This window comes from Podarcis tiliguerta, assembly GCF_965153285.1.
Source record: "Podarcis tiliguerta genome assembly, chromosome: 11".
Lineage (NCBI taxonomy): Eukaryota > Metazoa > Chordata > Lepidosauria > Squamata > Lacertidae > Podarcis > Podarcis tiliguerta.
This window is the reverse complement of record NC_139544.1, coordinates 47,024,873-47,048,100: the sequence shown is the minus strand read 5'-3', so window position 1 is coordinate 47,048,100 and position 23,228 is coordinate 47,024,873. Positions and strand designations below refer to the sequence as shown.

Sequence of the window (23,228 nt, the reverse complement as noted above, 5' to 3'; positions counted from 1 at the left end):
AAAGCCATGTACAGGAAGAAGCAATAAATTATTTTACTGTACACTGCAGTTTATTTTTAGTGCGTGCTGTTCAAAGCATTTCCTTGACTCCCCCGTCCTTATACAGTGCTACCTCGGGTTACATACGCTTCAGGTTACAGACTCTGGTAACTCAGAAATAGTACCTCGGGTTAAGAACTTTGCTTCAGGATGAGATCAGAAATCGGGCTCCGGCGGCGCGGCAGCAGCAGGAGGCCCCATTAGCTAAAGTGGTGCTTCAGGTTAAGTACGGACCTCCAGAACGAATTAATTTCTTAACCCGAGGTACCACTGTACACTATTCAGAACTGGGCTAAATTAATAAGACATGTGCAAAAGTGGATTTTGGCTCTTGCAGACATGGGGGTGAGTTCCAGCCATGCCATTTACAGTTTAAAATTGGCTTCTGCCAGCCTGGTGCATCCCAGAGGTTTAAGACTAGAACTCCTGCCAGCTGATGGGAGTTCAAAACATCTGGGTGACAGCTGTTTTAAAGGGTGTTAAAACCATTGGCTGCCCGGCTTCTGACCGGGAAGCCACACAGGCACTGCTTGAATCCACAAAATGAATGGGGAGCCCAATGGACAGGTGCCCATTGGATGCCCCCCAGCTGCTTAAAGAAGGGCAGCTGTCACTCACATTCTAGGGACTGGTAGCAGCATTACTATCATTTCACTTCTATACTAGAGGCATGCATACAAATATATCTATAAAGCACAGAGAATCTCAAATAAAACCAAAGCAGCTTGACATACGTTTAAGACCAAAAAAACTGGGTCATCTGACGATTTATACAAACCATAAATCTGGTTGCTCAGGAGGTTTGCTGCAACTACCAAGTCTTCAGGTGGCACAAGTTGGCGCAGCAAATGGGCTGCTACAATAAACGCGTCAACCGGTTGCAGTTTGCCAGCTGCGGCAGTTCAATCTCAGGGATGTTTGTTCTTCATCATGACAGCGAATGGGGTGCTTATTTTGCCTTGGCTGTTCTTTCCCTGTGTCTTGTTAAAGCGGCATGGAAAACTCCCAGGGCAAAGTCTGCGTCTTCCTTAGTGATGCACAGCGGAGGTTTGATTCTAAACGTCTTGGGAAGAGGAAGAAGCCAAAATGAGGAGAGGGAAACGGGAACAGCTCACATTAAATTGGCAGTAAAAAAAGAAATATCTGGATACACACTGTGGTTACTAAATCGGAGTTGCTACGAAAAGGGGTGGGGAGGAAGCCACTATATACCGTATTTTTCGCTCCATAAGACGCACCTTTCTCCTCCTAAAAAGTAAGGGGAAATGTGAGTGCGTCTTATGGAGCGAATGGCACTGCGCAGAGAGGGAGAACTGCGCAGCGCCCCTTCAGCGACGCGTCTGTTCTGGCTTCTGCCTTAGCCCTGCACAGCCTCTTTGGGCAGGGGGAGCCTTCATTCCGCTGCCCTGAAGAGGCTTGGCGCGGTTATCCCAGAAGCCAGAACAGCCACATGGTATCCCAGAAGCCAGAGCCCTTGTGCTGTTCTGGCTTCTGGGTTTCAGAATATTTTTTTCTTGTTTTCCTCCTCCCAAAACTAGATGCACCTTATGGCCTGGTGCGTCTTTTGGAGCGAAAAATACGGTAAAAAGCTGGATTCAGTGGTAAACGAAAAGGCTGAAATCAGGAAACACAGGAGAGAGAGGGAGCCTAGGATGTTGTTTTGAACCAAGTCAGATCTAGGCCAGTGCTGCCTACACTGACTGGCAACAAGCTTCCCAGAGTTTCAGGCAACAAACTTCCCCATCCCTAGTTGGCAATTGAAGCATTTTGCATGGAAAAAAAATGCCACCTTACTGCTGCCTTTTGAACAATTTATTTTGGGCAGCTGCTACACAGTGCCTCACAAGGGCCTAGCTGCACATTATGTTAATGCTTTGATTGGCAACCGTGCCACTGCAGTTTGGAAAAATAAAATGCCAGGTTGTGGGGATAGTCATCAGCAGCACAGTATGAGGGGAGAGAGGAAATTCAAAGCTTTCTCTCCCCAGCTGCCATCTTATACACACACACATAATGCATGTCAATTAGCATTGCAGGGGGTGGGGATGCTTTCCTTAGCCCCCTACTGCTAATTCCCACACAGGGGTCATTTTATTTACTAAGACCGTGGCTTCAATTCCCCCTCCACTGATGCTGTAGCGCCATGAATGCTAATCACGTTATTAATGTAGCTTGCAGTTACCTAATATTTCTAACTTTACCAGTGCACAGCTCTGGGAAATTCTTGCTAAGCAGAGCTGCTAGAGAACTCTGGGCAAAGAGAAGAAGAAGAAGAAGAAGAAGAAGAAGAAGAAGAAGAAGAGTTTGGATTTGATATCCTGCTTTATCACTACCCTAAGGAGTCTCAAAGCAGCTAACATTCTCCTTTCCCTTCCTCCCCCACAACAAACACTCTGTGAAGTGAGTGGGGCTGAGAGACTTCAGAGAAGTGTGACTAGCCCAAGGTCACCCAGCAGCTGCATGTGGAGGAGCGGGGAAGCGAACCTGGTTCCCCAGATTACGAGTCTACCGCTCTTAACCACTACACCACACTGGGGAAGGGGTGGGCTTGCTGGGTTCATATGGTTCATATATCTTCCCAATGCCTTTCTCCGCTACTTCCAGACTGCAAAAAGTCCCAACCCATTTCCAAAAGCGGATCTCTTGCACTAGGGGAACAGAGAACGCTTTAAACCACAAACCTTAATTGCTGCAGAATAGTGACATTCTCAAGGAGCCATGTTATCTATTCCGAAGTAAAGCCTATTGAATTCAATGGGGCTCCCTTCCAGGTTAAATCTGCCTGCCTGCCTGCCCTCCTTATGAGTTACCGGGAGCATGGCTTTGATGGACATGCTGAATGGGCCTCGGTTGGATCCAGTAGGCAGCTCTTAGGTGTTTATTCTGAACACCAAACCGCCCCCAAGGAAATGCAGCTATTGAGCAAATCCTGAATCGCCAGCAGAGTGGCCCTTAATTCTTTCTGCTTGGCAAAATCAGATCAATGCGCTCCTGCTTTTCAGGCAGGAAGTAACAGGTTCAATCCCTGGCCTTTCCAGTTGGAAGGATCAGGCTCCTGGTTCTTGGAAAGGCCTTTGCCTGAGATCCTGGAAAACAGCTTCCAGTCAGACAATACTGGGCTTGATGGACATAGAATCTGCCCAGAAATAAGCCTGAATTTAGGGTTCACAGGTTAAAAAACTAGCATGCAGTTGTTTAGCAACTCCCATCCCATCTAAAATAATAATAATGATTTTCCCCTCTCCATGTTTTGTAGAGTCAAGCACACCTCTATTTTCTACTGGTGTCTGATTCATGTCTCAGTGCAGAGTTTATGCTGAGTGAAAGAAAGTCACTCAGCTTTGCATTTCCAGTGGCATTTGCTTTTATCCAACACCTAAGAGAATCATTGCTGCTACACCTGCCTCTCTTTATAAACTGAATGTATCTATATATATCAGATTTATATATATCATATATATATATAAGAATACCTGGAAAAACATTCCTCCCCGCCCAATCAGCACTCCCATATCTTTGCAATCTTCCATGATTTGGTTTATCTCTTCAACTGGAAGCGGCTGGCGAGTCTCCTGTGGAGAAAAAGTCAGCTTAGTTTTCTTCCACCTCTCCTGGTTCTTTTAACCGAAACTCACAAACAGAAGTGAACTCGCATCGATTATGCCACTATTACGTTTAGCCACTAGGTGGCACTGGACTTAAGTTTTAAATCTGGGTGGAGGCAAAGGTTTGCTGATGCTGAGAGAGAACTAAGTTCTGATCTGTCTTCCTGATTTGATTCCTCGTTTTAAACCTTTTATGACAGAAGCTGTTAAATTGTCAGCGCCCTAACCCTGACAAGGCCCTGCTCCTGTCAGCAATTGGGCTGCAGCATTCTGCACTGCCTGCGGCTCCTGGATCAAGTGTGAGGGAAGCCCCACATAGAGAGCATTACCGTAATCTAGCTAGCAGCTGTGGAGTGTGGAGGGACTGTAGATATGGGCAACGCCTAGAAAAGAGACAAGCGAGGCACGAGGCTTCACCAGCATAATAAACTCAACATAGAGCATGAAACAAGAGGAACATCTGTGGCATAGAGAGCCAGATATTCCTTGGGCAAAACCAAGGCAAGAAGAGAGGCACCTAGGTAGCTCAGTTGGCTAGAGTGTGATGCTGATAATGCCAAGGTTGCAGGTTTGATCCCTGAATGAGACAGCAAAATATCCCTGCATTGCAGAGGGTTGGACTGGATGATCCTTAGGATCTCTTCCCACTATGATCCTATGAGTTGCCACATCTCCAACTCACTAATCATTTGTAATGTGTAAACAATAAAAGCTGTGGCCAAATTTCAAACCCCCGTATCAGTGTCTGCCAACCACAAAGTGCAGCTCTGGCACTGAGAAGGCCCATACGGTTAATTGGATGGTGATTTTTAGTGGCCTCCATAGTAGGCCTTTAGTTGTGACAGCCCAAGAGCCAAGACGGATCTGTAAGTCGAGGCTGCTTATACCATGATAGAGACCATTCCAGGCCCGCAAAGTGTCTTCCTGACCTTATTCTTGACCATCTCTATTCCAATCATCAGTCCTTTGCCACGGACATCTCCGACTATTTCAAACTCATCGCGCAGCTTAGCCAGCTCTAAGAGGAGGCGAGTCCCCACCTCCTCGCTGTTTTTCTGCAAGCCGTCTTCTGCTATTGCCTGAGAATACAAAAGCCATGCAGGAAATCATCAAATTCTCTGAAATACCGTTGGACAGGCACTTTTTAACTCTAAAGAAAGCAACAGCATGTGGAGTTAATCTGAAACACCACTACTATGAGTGTAAATAACTGCTGCACAGAACATATGGATAATCCTGTCTTAAATTTACAAGGGGTAAATGAAGCAAGGACAGGTAGCCTAGACTTTGTTGAATCAAGTGTCCTCCCAGTTTCCAGAGCATTTTCCCATCGCTTGTTGCAAAAGATCTGATCTGCTTGGGAAGCGAATTTGTTGCACAAGATATTAACGGCGCTTCCTGAATTTGCCAGAATGTGATTAAATCCCTCCCTAAAACATAGGGGATGTGGGTAGCGCTGTGGGTTAAACGACAGAGCCTAGGCCTTGCCACTCAGAAGGTCAGTGGTTCGAATTCCCGCGATGGGGTGAGCTCCCGTTGCTCGGTCCCTGCTCCTGCCAACCTAGCTGTTCAAAAGCACGTCAAAGTGCAAGTAGATAAATAGGTACCACTCCGGCAGGAAGGTAAACAGAATTTCTGTGCGCTGCTCTGGTTCGCTGGCCACATGGCCCGGAAGCTGTACACTGGCTCCCTCGGCCAATAAAGCGAGATGAGTGCCGCAACCCCAGAGTCGGTCACAACTGGACCTAATGGTCAGGGGTCCCTTTACCTTTACCTAAAACATAGAGACAGTCTGGAAGTACCTAAGGATGGTGGTGTACTGCAGTGTTAAGATGAAAAGACTCATGGTGTATATGCTACAGTTCCCCATAGATAAAGATGCAAGTCAGAGTCATTTTCTTACATCCAGAACTGCAGACCCAACTGCACAGGCCACAGGATTTCCTCCAAATGTGTTGAAATGAAGGGTTCGAGCAAAGGCTTCTGCAATCTCTGAAAAACAAAGCATGCCAGTATTCATAATTGAAACATTATAGTAAATAATTAAAGGCAGCAGCTGATACTGCAGAGCAAGGGTTCCCAAACTGTGGTTCATGGGCTGAGCTTCATCCAGGTGGTCTGTGGTTGTCATGGACCGGTTGGATGCAGAGGAATGGTGGGAGGAACCAGGTGGGGATCCCAAGGGAAGAAGGCACAGAGCCCGGGGATTAGTGGTAGGATAGTGATGAGTGGCCCGAAGATGAAGACTGGGAGGAGGTGGTGTCAGAAGCTGAAGAGGCACCAGGGCTTAGTATGCAGGGGGAGTCTGTGGCAGAGAGAAGTCCAGAATCAGAACTGGAAGCAGGAGAGACCAAGAGGCAGAGATAAGTCAGACTGGTGAGAAGGTATGGCTGTCTCCTCCTCCTGCTCTAACAAGCTCCCCTCCCATCTGGTCTCCCAGGACTGGGAGAGACATAAAAAGGGCAGGGCGAAGTTAGCGTCAAGCAGGCACAGTCTCAGATTGCTTGGGAAAACCACAGAGAGGAGGGGGCTTAGGCAGCTGTGGGGAGGTAGGAACCTTCAGTCTCTGCAACTGCTTCATGGGGGAAAGACCTACCGGTGATGTGTTGCTGTGCTCATTAGGACTTACCCACCCACCCTGGTGCAGATCCTGTTTTTGCTAATAAAGAGTTAAATTCAACTTGCTCAGTGTGATTTACTGCTGTCTCATTCCTGCCAATGGTATGTCTGCATTGAATATTCATGCTGATTTTTCAGTCGTATCTCTATTGCTTCTTTTGTTTCTTACATTATAATGCAACATAAGAAATAAAAGAAGCAATAAAATTACAATTAAAAAATCCTCCGGCATATTGCAAAGCACATTACATTTCCTACAACAGGCGGGGAAACTGTTAAGCGGTCTGCCAAGACCCTCACCAATTCTGAAGTGGTCCATAGGAGGTGAGAATTGGGAACCACTGCCCTAGACAAAGCATAGATGCAAAGGTCCGTTCTCACCAAACAGCCACGAGAGCCCTGTTAAAACCCCAATTATTCAAGACTTTAACATCTGAAGTATGAAAGTCATTTGCACCTGCTGTACTGACAACGGCGCCCATTGGAAACCCATTGCCAATTCCCTTTGCCATGGTGACAATGTCAGGAACCACATCGTGTCCTTCAAATCCCCAGAAATGGCTGCCTGTTCGACCAAACCCCGTCTGAACCTTCAAAGAACAAAGAATTTTTTTTATTTTAAAAAAAGTTGCTTCGTATGTTTTGGGCTTGTAGTTCACACAATACAGATTTCTTTCACAGATAACATTTCTCTAGAGGAATTGTGTGCACCCAGTGTGTGTGTTGCCACAGGTGATGAGCACACAGTTATTTCACCACACATACCAGCTTGTAGGAATCCTCTGCAACTGGGTCCCATATACTGTGTATGTGCATGCAAGGCTCACATGAAACTGTGTATACCAGGGTGCATGCTGCAAAATGGTCGAAGAGGCTGTTGGATCAAGCCAGTGGCCGACCAGATAGATTTGAGAAACTTGCAATGTGGATATCGACACAAAAGCACTCCCCTCTCCTGTTGTTTCCAGCGACAGATATTCAGGAGCATTACTGCTCCAACTGTGGCGGCCGAGCATAGCCATCATGACTAAGTAGCCACTGATATTTCTCTCTCTCCACAAATTCATCTAAAGTTATCCAAGCTGGTTGCTATTATTGCATCCTGTGGCAGTGAGTTCCATAGTTTAACTACGTGCTGCATGAAGAAGGACTTTGTTTTATCTGCCCTGAATTTTTCAACATTCAGCTTTGTTGGATATCCACGGGTTCTAGTGTTATATGAGAGGGAGAAAAACTTTACTCACTGAGAAGATACCCAGCTTTGTAAAGCTGCCTAATCCGTTTTATCCAGCCTGCTTGGGACCAAAGGCTGCATTATTCCAGAGGGAAAGTGTCAGGAACTTTGCTCCCGTACGAGTGGGGCCAGTTTCCCCACACGATCACACACCCTTCACTCTCTTATGCACCAAGTTATTTCCCATGGAAATAAAGGAATATGTGTAATTCTAGGTCACTCCTATGTCCTTCACAATATGTTTTTCAAAAACAGATGTGTATAAATCTTTGGATAGGGGAAGTTAAGTTCAAAGTACTCACTTCATCTGCGATGCACACGCCACCTTTTTCACGCACCAGCTGAAAAGCCTCTTTCAGGAATCCCTTGGGGTACTGAACTGTTCCGTTGACACCCTGCCAAAAGAACACACACACAAAAGACACTGGTTTAGTGGCCAACAGCAGCTCCACCTTAGTGAAAATGTGTTTCCCATTGTGTAAGCTGGGGCACCTGATTTCCACTGATACTCTCCCCCAGGAACCACAGCTCTCAGCACCATATTCCACTCTATTCCAGGTGGTCCCCCACCTCTCCGGAGCAGCTTTCAGCAAAATCCAAGTCCCCAGACTTGTAGCAGAGCACGCTTCAACCATACAACAAACTTGCCACTATTCTATGCAGCAAAACATGGAAGCAAAAGGATGCATGTTTTCACTTGTGTCAGAATTTTACTTTACATTTACTTTAAATCGTGCTTTAAGAGGGGCATTTGGTTGCAGCCAGTGGTGGCTTGTGCCCGCAGGACAAAAGGCAGGAATTCAAACAGTTGGTGGAGCCAGAATCAGTCACAGGCAGAGCCAAGAAATTCTAGTTTGGTCGCCACCCTCCTCCACCTCCCTGTTGACTTCTACAAAGGACAAGGCTGATACTAAGGAGCAGGAAGGTGACAGGCCAAACAAACCATAGTTAAGCTAGGGTTACCAGAAAGTCCCTGGTTTCCAGGGACAGTCCCCGGATTTGCAAATCTGTCCCCGGACAAATTCCGTCCCCAGAATGTCTCCAGATTTGCAAATCTGTCCCCGGGAAACATGGCAGCGGCAGCCTCAGCAGTCCAGAGCCAGCCTGGTAGCACAGTTGGCTCTGGCTGGCTTCAAGAGCTGTTTGCTGCTTGCTGCCATGGCGCCCGCCTTTTTTACTTGCCGGACCTTCCAGCGAGGAAAAATGGCGGGTGCCATGGCAGCAAGCAGCTCCTGAAGCCATCCAGAGCTAACTGTGCTACCAGGCCGACTCTGGGCTGCTGAGACTGCCGCTGCCACTGCCGAAAGGGAACCGAGGATGTCCGGCAGTACAGATCTCCTGCCCCCTTCCCCCTTTGTTTTGACTGATCGGGGGAGGCTCGGAAGTTGCGGGTGGGCAGCCATTGCCCAGTTTTTTTAAAAAACTCTGCGCATTTATGTTTCACAGGGTGCGAAAGAAAGGCTTTGCACCTTTATACAATATGCATGTGTGCTTGGGCCCAGGGTCTTTTGACTCATTCAGAAATGAAATATCCCCGGATTCATTGAAAAAAAAATCTGGTAACCATAAATTAAGCAAGGCTGTTAGGTTTGGACATAAGAAACTATAGACAAAACAAGCCTTGGTTTGTCAGCCAACTACAAACCATCTTGGTTTGCTGGCAGAAAACAAACATGGTTACTCTGCTGGGCTGGGTTTGCCCATTACAAAACACATTGGCTAAACAAACCATGGCTTATGTGCAAACCAATCCACTGACATAGCATGCTATTACTACAAAGGGAATCACTTACTTGAATTGGCTCAGCAATAAATCCAGCTATGGCCTTTGGAACACAAGTCGTGAGAGTGTCTCTGAGCTGCTCAATATACTGGTCTTTTGCATGGCAAGAGCCTGTATCGAGAGGATGGGGAGGGAGAACAAAACATTCACATGCAATAGAGGCCAAGGGTGGCTTCTAATGCTGCTTTTATAAAAATAAAATATCCGCCATGCATTTTGGTAACATCTAAATAAACAAGGTTGGTCCAACCACCCGCATCTAAATTCCCATACTCCAGAGGTTGGCAGAATACATGTAATCTGAATACAAAGACACACATGTCGTCCATTTCCCCTTCTATTTCCAATTTTCAGCTCTAGCAGCAGAGTCCTATGCCTGCCTGCTCAGAGGTAAATCCCATTGAGCTGAATAGAGATTGCTCACAGGACTGCAGCAAAACAAGTGGGGCAAAAGCTAGAGCTATGACAACTGTTATTACTCCTAGAGGAAATACTGTATACTGGACATAAATGAGCTAGTTTCCAGATCTAAATAGCCATTTGATATATGTCCTATCCATAACTTGCAGGAGCAAACTCAGACTGTGTACACACATACCTGGAAGGAAGTACCATTTCACAGGTCCCACTTGCACCTTTTAAAAGCGCAACTGGAATTGAAGCGGGGGAGTTTGGCCACCATCCACGTTTGCCAACTCTTCACACTTAATCCCAGTCCACCAACACCCCTTTGTCCTCAGGGCAGCTCTCCAAAGTGCCCAATTCTCAGCATGAAACACTTAGCAAAGAGCAGCAGTTTAAAGGGAATTATGATGGAGAGCTTGATGTTGTAAATTTCAACTTGCCCTGTCCCCAGAATGCCCCCTTTGGAGGGGACTTGTGCTGGCTGAGCTGGCATAGAGTTACACTGGCACATCCCCAGCAAAGATGGGATGAGGGAGTTGTGTTGCAGTAGCTGTGGTTCAGCTTCAGCCCAAGACCCACCCATTCCAAACTCGCTCATCCCAGCGGCTCTCGGGTTTGGATTTCACTGTCAGTACAATCATATCTCGGGTGGCACTGTGAGTTAAACCACAGAGCCTAGGGCTTGCCGATCAGAAGGTCGGCGGTTCAAATCCCTGCAATGGGGTGAGCTCCCGTTGCTCGGTCCCTGCTCCTGCCAACCTAGCAGTTCAAACGCAAGTCAAAGTGCAAGTAGATAAATAGTTACCACTCCGGCGGGAAGGTAAACAGCATTTCCGTGCGCTGCTCTGGTTCACCAGAAGCAGCTTAGTCATGCTGGCCACATGGCCCGGAAGCTGTACGCTGGCTCCCTCGGCCAGTAAAGCAAGATGAGCGCCGCAACCCCAGAGTCGTCCGCGACTGGACCTAATGGTCAGGGGGTCCCTTTATCTTTACCATCATATCTGAGAGATATACTTTACATGCAGGAGGTGCCAAGTTCACTCTATACCCACAGTTAAAAGGATATTTGCCTTGCAAAACTGCTGTCAGAACTAATGGTCTGGCAGTGCATGAGACGGTTGCAGATCTGCATCTGCCCTAGGTATATCCAGTTTACTGCACTGAACCACCATGGTGTCATTCTCTTTCACCTCTGAAAATCAAGGCCTCTCTCATTGAAACAACCTGCAGAACAGGTGCATTTTCGAATGGTTTGCACCGGAGAATCTCGACAATGGCTTCCCCCCCAGGGACCACGAAAAACGTCAGGCAGCATTGTCTGAAAAAGCACAACAGAGATATAGGTGTTGCAACGGGATTAGCTGGCTATGTCAGGATTTTATGCTATTTTTCACATTTTGGTCTGAGATATTCACTCATCAAAATGCTGGTACAACCTAATTTCATAGATACAAAACATTTTGGCCACCAGCAGAAAGTTCAGTCTTCATGAAAAAGTGATCAAAAGATACCTGTATTTAGGACCAACCCAACTGTATTGTCTTTGATTGAAAATGGAGCAAATTTCTCATTGTGCATTTTGTAAAACTTGGAGCACTATACTTGTAAAACTTGCTATACTATACTTACAGAATGTAGGTCTGATTTAAAAAGGGGAGAGGAGGTATAATTCTCTTCTCTGTTACCAGAGTGAAAACACTGTATTAAAGTGTCTAGTATTCTATTTTTTTAATTATTTATAGCCTTCCACACATACATCTCAAGGCAATGTACTAGACACAATAAAGCAGCTAAAAGATAATGGAAAACAACACAGAAAGCAGCAGATATAGTAAAATAAAAATACAACGTAGAGACCTATGGCAGAGAAACTCTCCTGTAGACCGCATTAATCCACTGGATGCATAAACAACCTGGTCCTGAGCTATTTGTGGCCTTATATGTCAGTGCCAATACTTTTGAGCTTGACCCATAGCAGATTGGCAGGCTCTGAACCAACCTGAAGAGTAGCATCACATAGGGAGATTTAGGAAAAGTCAAGCAAGTAAGATGTTTGTTGTGCAACAAATGAGGAGGGAAGCAGCAAGAACCTCACCTTTTGGCAGCCAAGCCCACTGGCAAGCCCATGTTTGTAACATCCAATAGATGACAAGCCCATTGTGTAAGCACTGCTCCCGTGGTAGCCTCCTCTGTAGGAAAAAAACCACCACAACCACTTTCAATCCCTTCTGATTAATCTCCCTGTGACACTCTTTACAAATCAGAAAGAAACAAGAATAATTAAAAGAAAGGCAAGCTTCTGAACTGCACAGAAACCGTCTTCAGCAACCAGTACTGAGAGCTAACAACAGAAAACCCTTCTGGCTTCTCAGTGGTTTGTCTTTACCAAACTGATCTGAAGAGGATGAATGTTAAATACACAAAATTGCTAAGTTTGTGCTAGCAACCAGCAAGCACTAGCAAGCATAAATTTGCATTGCAAAATGTTGCCTATTGCGCTTGGAATCATCTATAGAGAAAGTGGATGAAGGAAAGTTTTTTCTCCATCCCTCGTAACACTAGAACTTAGGAACATCCAATGAATCTGAATGTTGGAAGATTATGTACTTCTCTACACAGAGCATAAATTATGGAATGAGATTCCACAAGAGGCAGCACTAGCCACCAACCTGGATGACTTGCAATGAGGATTAGGAAGATTCATACAGGAAATGGCTATAAGCGTCTACTAACCATGGTGGATATGTTTTTCCTCCATTATTTGAGGCAGTATGTTTCTGAAACACAGCTGCTCAAAACACCAAGAGGGGAATGTTCTTGCACTCAAGTTTTGCTTATAGTTGGCCACTGTGAAAACAGGATGCGGGACAAGATGGGCCACTGGCCTAATCCAGTAGTGCCTTTCTTATGTTTTTAAGTAGCATCAACCTGGGCATTTAACATCTTTTTTATCTTGATTTTCTTACTTTGAACACCTGAGGTTCAGCAAGAGTTCTATGAAACTCAAGAGCTCAAACCCAAGAATTTGAACATGTTTTGGCCATATAAGAGATCACTTCAACCTGCTCCATGTTTCATGCTGAACTTAGAGGTACTCTGATCAGTTCAGGGTTTGTGCTAGTTCAGCAGCCTTTGGCATCTTGGATGGGCACAATACCCCCTCTTTCACTTCTGTATGAATCTCGCTATTCCAAGGCATGCCAGAAGAAAGCATGAATTTTCAGTAAATTAGAAGAATCCTAAACATTAGGTCCCATTTAGAGGACCATTCTGGGCTGTTGACCAGTAATCTGTTTTAAAAAGGAATTGCAAGCCAGTAACATAACACACTCTAGAAAAAACAGATGAAGATACATGATCGAACAGTACTTTGTTTCAGGGGAATTAAAGATAAAATTGCAGCAGAAGAGGGCAGATAGGAACATCTGGACATAAATATCTCCAACCTAGTTATGGAACAAGGGAAATCTGCTCACCCCTATATGGAACATAAAAGCAGATCACAATATACCCAGATATCTAGAATGTTGATGTGTGCTTTAATCTGTTTTTATTTTATTGCTGGTTTTATTTTTTTAATGTTTTGAATTGTTGCCTTTAACTGTTTTTACCAATAATTTTATTGTTTTATTCTTTGTGTAAAGCCTTTCCTACTCCCAGGAGGGAAGGGGTTGTGTGCAGGAGATGATTCCTGCGTCATGCAGGGGGCGCTCCGCCCCCTGCTTCAACTCCAGGGCTGGCGCCACGCCCCTCCCCAGTTGGGCACCCAATAGGAGAGCTCGACAGGGGTGTGGCTTGCTGCTCAAACGCAGCCGTGCCAGCCATCCCCACCATTGCACACACATTTTCTTCGGGGGCAAGGTGTGGCCATCGCCTTCCCCGACAATTTTGGGTATTCCGCTAAAGGAATCCAGCGGTGGTGGATCCTGTCTGATGCCCGTGTGGCGGGGGGCCATGGCACGACCCTCGGTGACATCAGGAAGAGAGCCTATAGTTGGATTAGCATCAACAGGCTCCCCCTACTGGTGGTTAACCCCTCCTCAGACTCACCCCTCTACGAGTGGGTGGAGTCTAATGTTCCGTGGTCCAATGCCTAAGCCAATACCTTCTCACATGCTGTAATCAATAAAGTTGTGGCCTTTACCTTACCCATTAACCTTACATTCTGTGTCCACGTGTCTTTATTCCCCAAGCGGGGATCGGGTCCTCGAATCACAAATCACTTTGAGGTTTCCTTACAACCAAGCAGTGCATGGATTTTATGAAACAAAAACAAGTAACTAATATACAAGGTGTGATAGCTACCTCAATCCAATGATGTCAAAGTTGCGTGTAAAAACCCTTGCCATTAACATGGCGAGGTCGTTGGCTTCCGAACCACTGTTGGTTAGGAAAATCACCTAGAACAAAGAGATATTTGTCAGAATGCAGATTTAGGGAGAAGAGAAGCAAAGTTAAGTGCATATCTATTCTGATGCACAGTTAACAATCTGGCAGAGTGCAAACACCATGGATTGTATTCAATGCAGTTTTAAGTACCGTATTTTTCGCTCTATAAGACGCACCAGACCACAAGACGCACCTAGTTTTTGGAGGAGGGAAACAAGGAAAAAAATATTCTGAATCTCAGAAGCCAGAACAACAAGAGGGATCGCTGTGCAGAGAAAGCAACGATCCCTCTTGCTGTTCTGGCTTCTGGGATAGCTGCGCAGCCTGCATTCGCTCCATAAGACGCACACACATTTCCCCTTGCTTTTTAGGAGTCTTATAGAGCAAAAAATACGGTACTTCGTTCCAGGTGGAGAATGGTTTCCACTTGCGCAATGGGTCTTTCCCCTGCCACTCCCTCTGTGTGCTGCCTGAATCTGTTCTGGGGTTCCCCTCAAACCTCTGGAGTAGATTTGGGAATTGTCTGCGGTGCATGCAGGGGCAGGAGGGGTAGGAAAAATCCCTTTGCATTTAGAAGTCATCAGTTCTTGCAATTTAGTTAAATACAACCCAAGGGTTATAATTCCACTATTTCAGGCGTAGGCAAACTCGGCTCTCCAGATGTTTTCGGCCTACAACTCCCATGATCCCTAGCTAGCAGGACCAGTGGTCAAGGATGATAGGAATTGTAGTCCCAAAACATCCAGAGGGCCGAGTTTGCCTCTGCCTGCACTATATCTTCTGAAATATATATATATATATATATATTCATTCATGGGGGGTGGGGGGTGGAATTACATCCCTGACTGACCCTCCTAGCTCAGAGCATCACCATAACCCACACATTTCGAACTCAATTTTCTCACTGTACAACTCAGCGTACCTTTAAGGGAGCTGGAAGCAACGAGGCCAGTTTCTCTCCATATTCCTGGATTGCTGCGTGCGCATAGAGGCTGCTTGTGTGCCACAAGCGACCAAGCTGTTTCTGGGCAGCTGCTGTTACCTTCCTGGGTGTGTTTGGAAAAAATGTGATGATTTAAGTCTTTGATCCAATTTGTTTTGATCCAAACCACACACACCCCACCTTTAAGAGCAAACTTAGTTTAGTTTCATGCTGTTAAATTAGGTTAGCAATCCGTATTGCTTTATATATATTTATATATGTTGCCCAAACTATTTTCTGTATTTATTGTGATTGTTATTATTTGTTAATATGTTAGTTAATAATATTTTGTTTGTTTGTTTTTTAATTGTCATTTCTTCCTTGGGTAAATTAGCAGCCACTTTAGGCACAAGATGCTTAAATTCGGTTTTTCTAGCTTTCTGAGACTGGTTGGAATGTTGTTGAGCCTTAAGCTTGTTTTGAATTGATGTTTTGTGCTTCTGTTATTGCTACATTACTGTTACTGTGCTCTGTAAATTTTTTTCATAGTGTCATGTTTATGTGTAAACTGTTTTGAGGTCACTTGAGATGAAAAGTCATACAGTAAGTAAGTAATGAAATAAAGTGGATACGGCATTGCACCAAAATATTAGTTGGCTACAGTTTAGCCCAATAAACAGATACATAAGCAGCATGTTGCTGCAAAGTCACAGAGCTCATCTGTTGTAGCATAACTGCAGAATCTAGCCTTTGAAACTGTTGCTGTTATGCCCTTTTATAAACAACCCAGGAAACACTGTGCAATACAGAAACTTAAAAAAAGCAATACCAACAAACAGTAGCATCATATTGAGCTGAAATATTTCATGGACAAGAGTTTGCTTCATCAGGTGCATAAAGCTTGCTTCTGGCTAGATATAGTTAGGATTGCACGGCAAACCTTTGGTCCTCCAGATGTTGCTGGACAATTCCCATCATTCCTGGCCATTGGCCATACTTGGTAGGAGTGATGGGAGTTACAGTTATATAGTTTGGTAAGAGCTGTTCGACAGGTGGTGAACTCTCCTTCACTGGAGGTTTTTAAGTGAAGGTTGGACGGCCGTCTGTCATGGGTGCTTTAGTTGAAATTCCTGCATTGCAGGAGGTTGGACTAGATGATCCTTAGGATCCCTTTCAACTCTACAGTTTTATGATTCTAACACCTGCAGTGCCAAAGGTCCCCGACCCCTGATTTACACGCATGTAAAAGGAGAAAAACTACCAACAGTGGGGCCAAATGGCCATGAAATGCAAGAAGTGTCACCTGTGACAATTCTGTGTAATGCATAACACACCCAAGAGCTGTAACAGGTGATAAGCAGCAAGTATTATGAAAATGATATACAGATGGTACATAACACCAGTCAAACTAGCAAAAATTTATCATATGCCCGATAACAAATGTTGGAAATGTAAAGAAACTGAAGGTACCTTTTTTCATCTCTGGTGGACATGCCCAAGGATTAAGACCTTTTGGGAGATGATCTATAATGAACTGAAGAAAGTATTTAAATACACATTCCCGAAGAAACCGGAGGCCTTTCTCCTGGGCATGGTCAACCAAGAGGTACGTATGAAAGACAGGATATTTTTTATGTACGCCACAACAGCAGCAAGAATACTTATTGCAAAGTATTGGAAGACACAAGAATTACCCACGCTGGAGGAATGGCAGATGAAAGTCATGGACTATATGGAATCCGCAGAAATGACTGGCAGAATCAGAGACCAGGGTGAAGAGACGGTGGAGGAAGATTGGAAGAAATTTAAAGACTATTTACAGAAACACTACAAGATTAATGAATGTTAAAATAACATCAGATTGAATGTATAAGGTTATTGGAGTAAAATTTTAAGGATCAGAAGACCCAACATTCTAAGTTCTAAGCATTGAATAAGCTATATTAAGACATTCAAATCAGAAAGGAGGTTAATTATGACAGAGGGAAGGGATTTGTTGTTTAATTGTATGAATTGGAATACAGGGAAGGGAGACTCGGGGAAGTCAGAGAAACAAGTTAATGCAAGATCAATATGAAGATAAGATTGTTTTTATTTCTGTTGTTTGTAGTATGTTATGTTTGTGTAATTCTGTATGTTTTTGGTGTATTGTTTGTTGCTTTTGTTTTGCTTTGTTGTCTTTTATGCAAAAACGAATAAAATATTTATTAAAAAAAAAAAAAGATAAGCAGCAAGAATCACCTGTCAGTTTTCATGGAAAAGCTTCAAGCTGATTAGCAGGAACAAGGTTGCCTTTCGAAAGGCAACATTTACATGGCACCACTAAACAAAAATCACTCAGTACACCTCTGTGACATCAGAGTAGGTAAGCCAATGGTAACAAGAGCAGTTGTGACATCTCTACCTGCCCAGATTCACTGTGGCACCCAAGCAAACACCCAGCTTGCCTGCAGATGACACTCAGGGCTCATTCATACTAATCTTCCTCTGTGCTTTCTAGGCACAAATCTGTGCTTTTCCGGTCCATGTCCCACATGAAAGCCCACTCTTTAATGCTCATGTCCATCTGCAGAAAACCTGAATTGCTGTTTGTTCCAATTCAGCATTCAAGAGGAGGTTTCCATTAGGAAAGCGGAGAAGAGGGGGAAGTGCTCAAACATGGACTGGGAAAGTGCTTACCTGTGCTTAGAAAGTGTGGGGCAAACGTTAAGTGTGGCTAAGCCCTCATTAGCCATGGTCTGTAACCATGCTAGTGGAATTTTGCAGATTATTAGACAGTGGGATTAACCACATACTTACGGGTGGCAGTGACCAACACTAACAGTGGCAATTCCAGCAAAGAGATCAAGGTACCGACGTCCTTCCAAGTCAAACACCCACTGCATATGCCCCTGATGGATAAGCAGTGGCTTCTTGTAGTAAGTGAGCAAGGAGGGGGACACATTCTGCTTGCGGATCTTCAGCATCTGCTCATAGGGATAGGACTGCAAGCAGGAAGCACAAAAAGGCATTTGTAGATTTATTTCCATTGTAGAGACCTGACCCCCATCATAATCAGTTGAGTAATCCGATTGTATCAACACAGTACAGCTTTGAAATATCTGTCTGCTAATCTGGGCTGGGTAGAAAGTGCCCCAAACTCTCCCTGAGCCACTGAGAAAATAGAGCCACATATACAATACAACCACTTCAAAAAAAAAAGTATGTTTCATATGCTCATTAGTAACACTAAATGGATGCCCATTTCAAAGTTTTTAGCTTGGTTTACTAAATACAAGCAAAATAAACATGCTACTCTCTAGGGCATCAAGACAATTTTCCAATGCAAAGTGAATTTTCCAGTTCGAAACTTCCCAGAAAACTCACATCACTGGCTGCACACCTATGTACACCTACGGTATATGGGAATGTAAGCCCCTTTGAACTCAACGGGACTTGTTTCCAAGTAGGCACATATACGATTGTACAGTTAGCCTGCATTAAGCATCCTCTGCCTGTGCAGTGTGCACAAAACCTTGCTGAGAACTAGCAACACAGCAAAGCCCTCCAAACCCTATCCACCCACAAACAGGACTAGCAACTCACACGCTTACCTCATATTTTTCAGGTAAAAAGCCACAAGGAGGCATTTTTGATTGCAGGCGGCAAGAGTTTTGCAGCTTCTGTTGCCTGTATACCTCTAATTAAAAAATGCAAATTGTTAGGATTATCCACACATATCAGTGTAACCCTCTGAAGTGCAATTTATTTATTCCAGTGTCATGTGACAAGCAGCTTTAACATTTTTCCTGCTGAGATACTGTGAAGCAAACTTGGCAGAAAGGCCTAAAGTCACGGTAAGTGGCACGCTTGAGCAAGGATTGGAACCAAAGTCCAAAGTGTAATACCCCACCCACTGTACCACACTGGCGTCAGAAACTATTCTTCTAGCACAGACTTCCTCTGTCTACAGATGTTATTAGACTCCCTCTCCCATCAGCCCCTGTCAGCATGGCCAATGCCCAAGGAGGATGGGAATGGCAGGCCAAAAACATCTGGAGGGAACAAGGCTGGGTGTGATGGCCTGGGATTTGGACTCGGAGGCTGAACCTGAGGAATCCCAGCCTGCACAAGATTCCCCGCCTCCAGAACCAGATGAGCCGGGGCTAGAGCTTGAGCCTGAAGGGTCCTCACCTGTGCTGGATCCTCAGGTGCAGCCACCAGCTGAGTCTGCTCTGGCTCCTGAGGTGATGGAGGACCCATTGCCTGCAGGTGCTCCACTCTCAGCCCCTTCAGGGGAAGAGGAGGTTGCATCTGGGTCCGGTAACCCTCCAGCCTCTCCTGAGCTGCAGAGGCTCAGGGCAGAGAGGTGGAGGGAACTAAGTTCCCTCAGGAGGAGTGCTCGCCTCCAGGCCAGGAGAGGCGAGTCACCTGTGGACCGGGGGCTGCCCTATGCCTCAGGAAAGATAAAAGCCAGCCAGCCCCAGTCCCAAGTTGCGGGAGCAACCTTGTTGGTAGCCAGTTCCTGCCTGCACCATCTCCTGACCTCACCCAACTCCCTGCCTTGGACCCAGCTTCAGCTTTGATGGACAGCCTCAATACTGCTCCCTTGATCTCGGACTGGACTCGGACCTCGCCTCACAGAAATCACAAATCAATGTGGACCAGAATGACCCTGTGCACACAGTGCTCTTGGCCTTAAGTGGAATAAGTCCTCTAAGGTGGCCCTAAAATTGCTTCTTTCCCTTCTTGCAGCAGACCAGGGTGGGTTGGAAAAGCCGGTGCAGTTTGTATGCTTGCAGTGTTGTCAGGGGATGAGATGCACATCAGTTATGTGGAGAAGCAGCTCCTGTAAATGCACCTAGTTTACAAATATCCACATTATAAAAATGCCACCTCTTTGGGCAGTGGTCCAGTTAGGTAATTTTAAGCTCTGGACTGAAAGGTTTTAGATGGCAATGTGAATTATTTGATTCAGAGTTTGTACCGCTCAAGCATGCAAATTTTGCGCAGCATCCACACGACATCTTCCTTGTCAAAATGCTGCCCTATTTTATTTTCCCATTTAATTCTGATCTGTTGTTTTCATGGAAAAGCAAAATGTAAAAAAGAAAGTGAAACTGTGGGATGTATTATTATTATTATTATTAATAATAATATTAATACCCTGCCCATCTGGCTGGGTATCCCCAGCCACTCTGGACAGCTTACAGCACTTTTAAAAGTGGTAAAGCATCAAACATAAAAAACTTCCCTAAACAGGGCTGCCTTCAGATGTCTTCTAAAAGTCAGATTGTTGTTTATTGCCTTGACATCTGGTGGGAGGGCATTCCACAGGCCGGGTGCCACTATAGAGAAGGCCCTCTGCCTGGTTCCCTGTAACCTCACTTCTTGCAGTGAGGAACCGCCAGAAGGCTCTTGGAGCTGGACCTCCTAGTGCTTCAGAGAAGCAGGAGTTCTGAAGCCCCCCCAAATCACACTGGTCCAAATACCACACTCCTGCCGTTGCCCTGCCCCCAACATCTGGTAATGAAGGGGACACTGGTTCTGAACATGGAGGTTTCAACCAGCCATCATACCTACTAGCTTTGGTTGATAGGTATATATACAGTCATACCTCAGGTTGAATGTGCTTCAGGCTGAGCGCTTTCGGGTTGCGCTCCGCAGCAACCCGGAAGTAACGGAGTGCGTTACATCCAGATTTCGCCACTCGCGCATGCACAGATGCTCAAAATGTCACGCACATGCGTGGAAGCGGCGAAATGCGACCCACACATGTGCAGAAGCCCCATGGCGTCTTACGTTCCATTCAGGATGCGAATGGGGCTCTGGAATGGATCCTGTTCGCATCCCAAGGTACCACTGTATATGCATCCTCCATGAACTGTAATGTTGAATTCAGTTGGGATAGCTCAGTCAGCAGAGCATGAAACTTAATCTCAAAGTCATGGGTTGAAGCCCCAGGTTGGGCAAAACATTCCCCTATTGCAGGAGGGGTTGGACTGGAGGATCCTCGTGGTCCCATCCATGCCTACAGTTCCATGATTCTACAATGCACGTTATCTTGAGAGTAAAGCAGGCCAGATGCAAAATACGACAGGGCTTCTGCACCTTTTAATAAGCTGTGAAGAAGAGGGAATTTCAGCACCTGCTGAAAATGCTTCTTCTACAAGGCTGTTAAAGGCAAGCGAGTTCCGTCTTCTTTTGCATCTGCCCCCCCCCCAAAAAAAAACCTGGGGGCAAGTCCCACCGAGCATTTATATACCGCTTAATATTTCAAAAAAGATCTCTAAGCGGTCCCACAATACAGCCACTTTTTCACTTCCCAGTAAACGCGCTGAGGGTTTAGCAGCATTTAAGGCAGCGGGCGCAGGTCCCGACCCTCAGTCCCTCCTGCGGCAGCGAGTTCCGCAGATTAACCAGCTCTGCCCGCGCGCGAAAAAGCGCGTTCTCCATAGTGCCGGCTCCAAACCTCCATCTACCAATCGGCTTCGGCAGCCACCTTCGCTAGCGGGGCTGCCCTGCCGGCAGGAGGCTCCCTGGCCGGGGAAAGGAGAGGTGTCTTTGTAGGTGTGGTAACAAAAGCCACGCTCTATGGCGGCCTGAGGCGCTTCCAGTCACTCATCCCCTTCCCGGACGACGCCAAAGAGCGCGCGCGAGGGCGGGTCTGGAGAGCGACCTCCGCGCACTTATCTGAGAGGGAAAGATGAGCGTCATTGCATGGTGGTGCGAATCCTCAAAGCCACTTTCCGCTGTGTAAACCCTTCAACTCCGCCTCGCAGAGGATGGCTATTCGGAGGGAGCGCGCTCTGCACGCCCTCAGAGGCGCGCCCTCGCTTTCCCCCGAGGAACGAGAAAAGCTCCTGGGCTGAGGCGCGAGCAAAGCTCCGCTCTCCGGCTGTGCCAGAGGGTGCCGTTCCCACCCACCCCCGCAGCCCCTCCGGCCTTTCCCGCTCCCCGACGCCGCCCCTTACCTCCCCCCGCCGCGCCGGGCCTGTTTCCCGCCCAGAGCCAGGCCAGGCGGGGCTTCTGGCCCAGGAGCGCCCCTCGGAGCCGAGCCGCGACCATCCTCTCTCTCTCTCTCTCGCTCCGAAACAGCAGGCCGCGGAGGGCGAGGTGGACTTTAAGGTCCGCGGGCGCCACCAATGGCAGCCGAGCAGCGGCCGCCGCCCCCCGCTCGAAGGGGTGGATTGAGGCCGCGGTCCAGTGGGTGCTGCCCCCGGAGTCCGGCCTTCCCTCAGAAGCCTGGTTTTGAGAAGTCCAGGATTAACTGAGAAGGAACTTCGCACTGAGGGCGTGGGCGTGCGTAAACTTCTCTGAGCACGTGCAGAGTGTTAACCCGCAAGGCTTGCTTGTTAAAGGTTGACCTGCAAATCCTTCCCCTCTCATTCATTCCAAGTGTGTGTGAGAAACAGTTTGGAAGGCAAGGCAGAAATGAGTAAGCCAAGAGTTGACTGGGAGCAAAGGACCTGGGGGTAATGGGATTCCTCTTTGCCTTTACTTAAGCATCATCTCTGTGTTTGTTAGCTTGTGTTTGTTAATGTTGCAGCTGCAGCCCGCTTGAAATCAGAACATGACCTGGTATTGGGTCCCAATGCACTGGCTGAAGGCCATGCATTACAGATTACCTGTTTATTGAGCACCGATCCAGATTGGGTTGCGCAAAGCTTGCACGGAGGTTAGACTATGTCCGCTCTTTACTGAGCATTTGTTCTGATTTGTTTGTGAGGAGCGTTCTTCCTGGCAAATCATTAATTCAATCCACACTTTTCAATGCATTTCCCAATCACCCTAACCACAAAAAACTGAGGCTGTTTTTTAAAAAGTTGATTAGTTGTGTTACAGCAGCAACTGAGGGATTTCAACCAGTTTGATTGCATGGACCTGAATTTCCAGTATGTGCTTGTATCCAAAATATAAGCTACTTAGTTGAGTGTTTTGCTGGAAGCCCAGATGACCCGGAGAGATGCTACTTTTGAATTTAGAGCATGAATTGAGACCTCAGATCTCCTACGTCAGGCATAGGCAAACTCGGCCCTCCAGATGTTTTGGGACTACAACTTCCATCATCCCTACCTAACAGGACCAGTAGTCAGGGATGATGGGAATTGTAGTCCCAAACATCTGGAAGTTTGCATGTGCCTGCTCTTCCTGCTCACTCCTGGGAAGCCCCATCTAGACAACTCATGAGAACTGGCTTCTTGCAGTAAAACTGCATCATATTTCTTCCAATCTTTCTCTGGCAGTGGGGGA

General features: G+C 46.2%; 1 protein-coding gene across 1 annotated transcript; it reads right to left on the bottom strand.

Annotated features, from left to right (window-relative positions):
* Positions 1-28: 28 nt before the first annotated feature.
* On the bottom strand, positions 29-22,197 carry AGXT2 (alanine--glyoxylate aminotransferase 2). The gene is made up of 14 exons (XM_083402987.1): positions 21,950-22,197; positions 18,590-18,675; positions 17,796-17,980; positions 14,997-15,120; positions 13,991-14,085; positions 11,781-11,874; positions 10,910-11,003; positions 9,291-9,391; positions 7,800-7,892; positions 6,721-6,853; positions 5,548-5,636; positions 4,574-4,723; positions 3,513-3,611; positions 29-1,102 (listed from the first exon to the last, which is right to left on the bottom strand). Exons 1-14 carry the CDS (start codon positions 22,041-22,043, stop codon positions 989-991), a joined length of 1,551 nt encoding a protein of 516 aa, XP_083259113.1. The 5' UTR covers positions 22,044-22,197; the 3' UTR covers positions 29-988.
* Between the last annotated feature and the right edge of the window lie 1,031 nt (positions 22,198-23,228).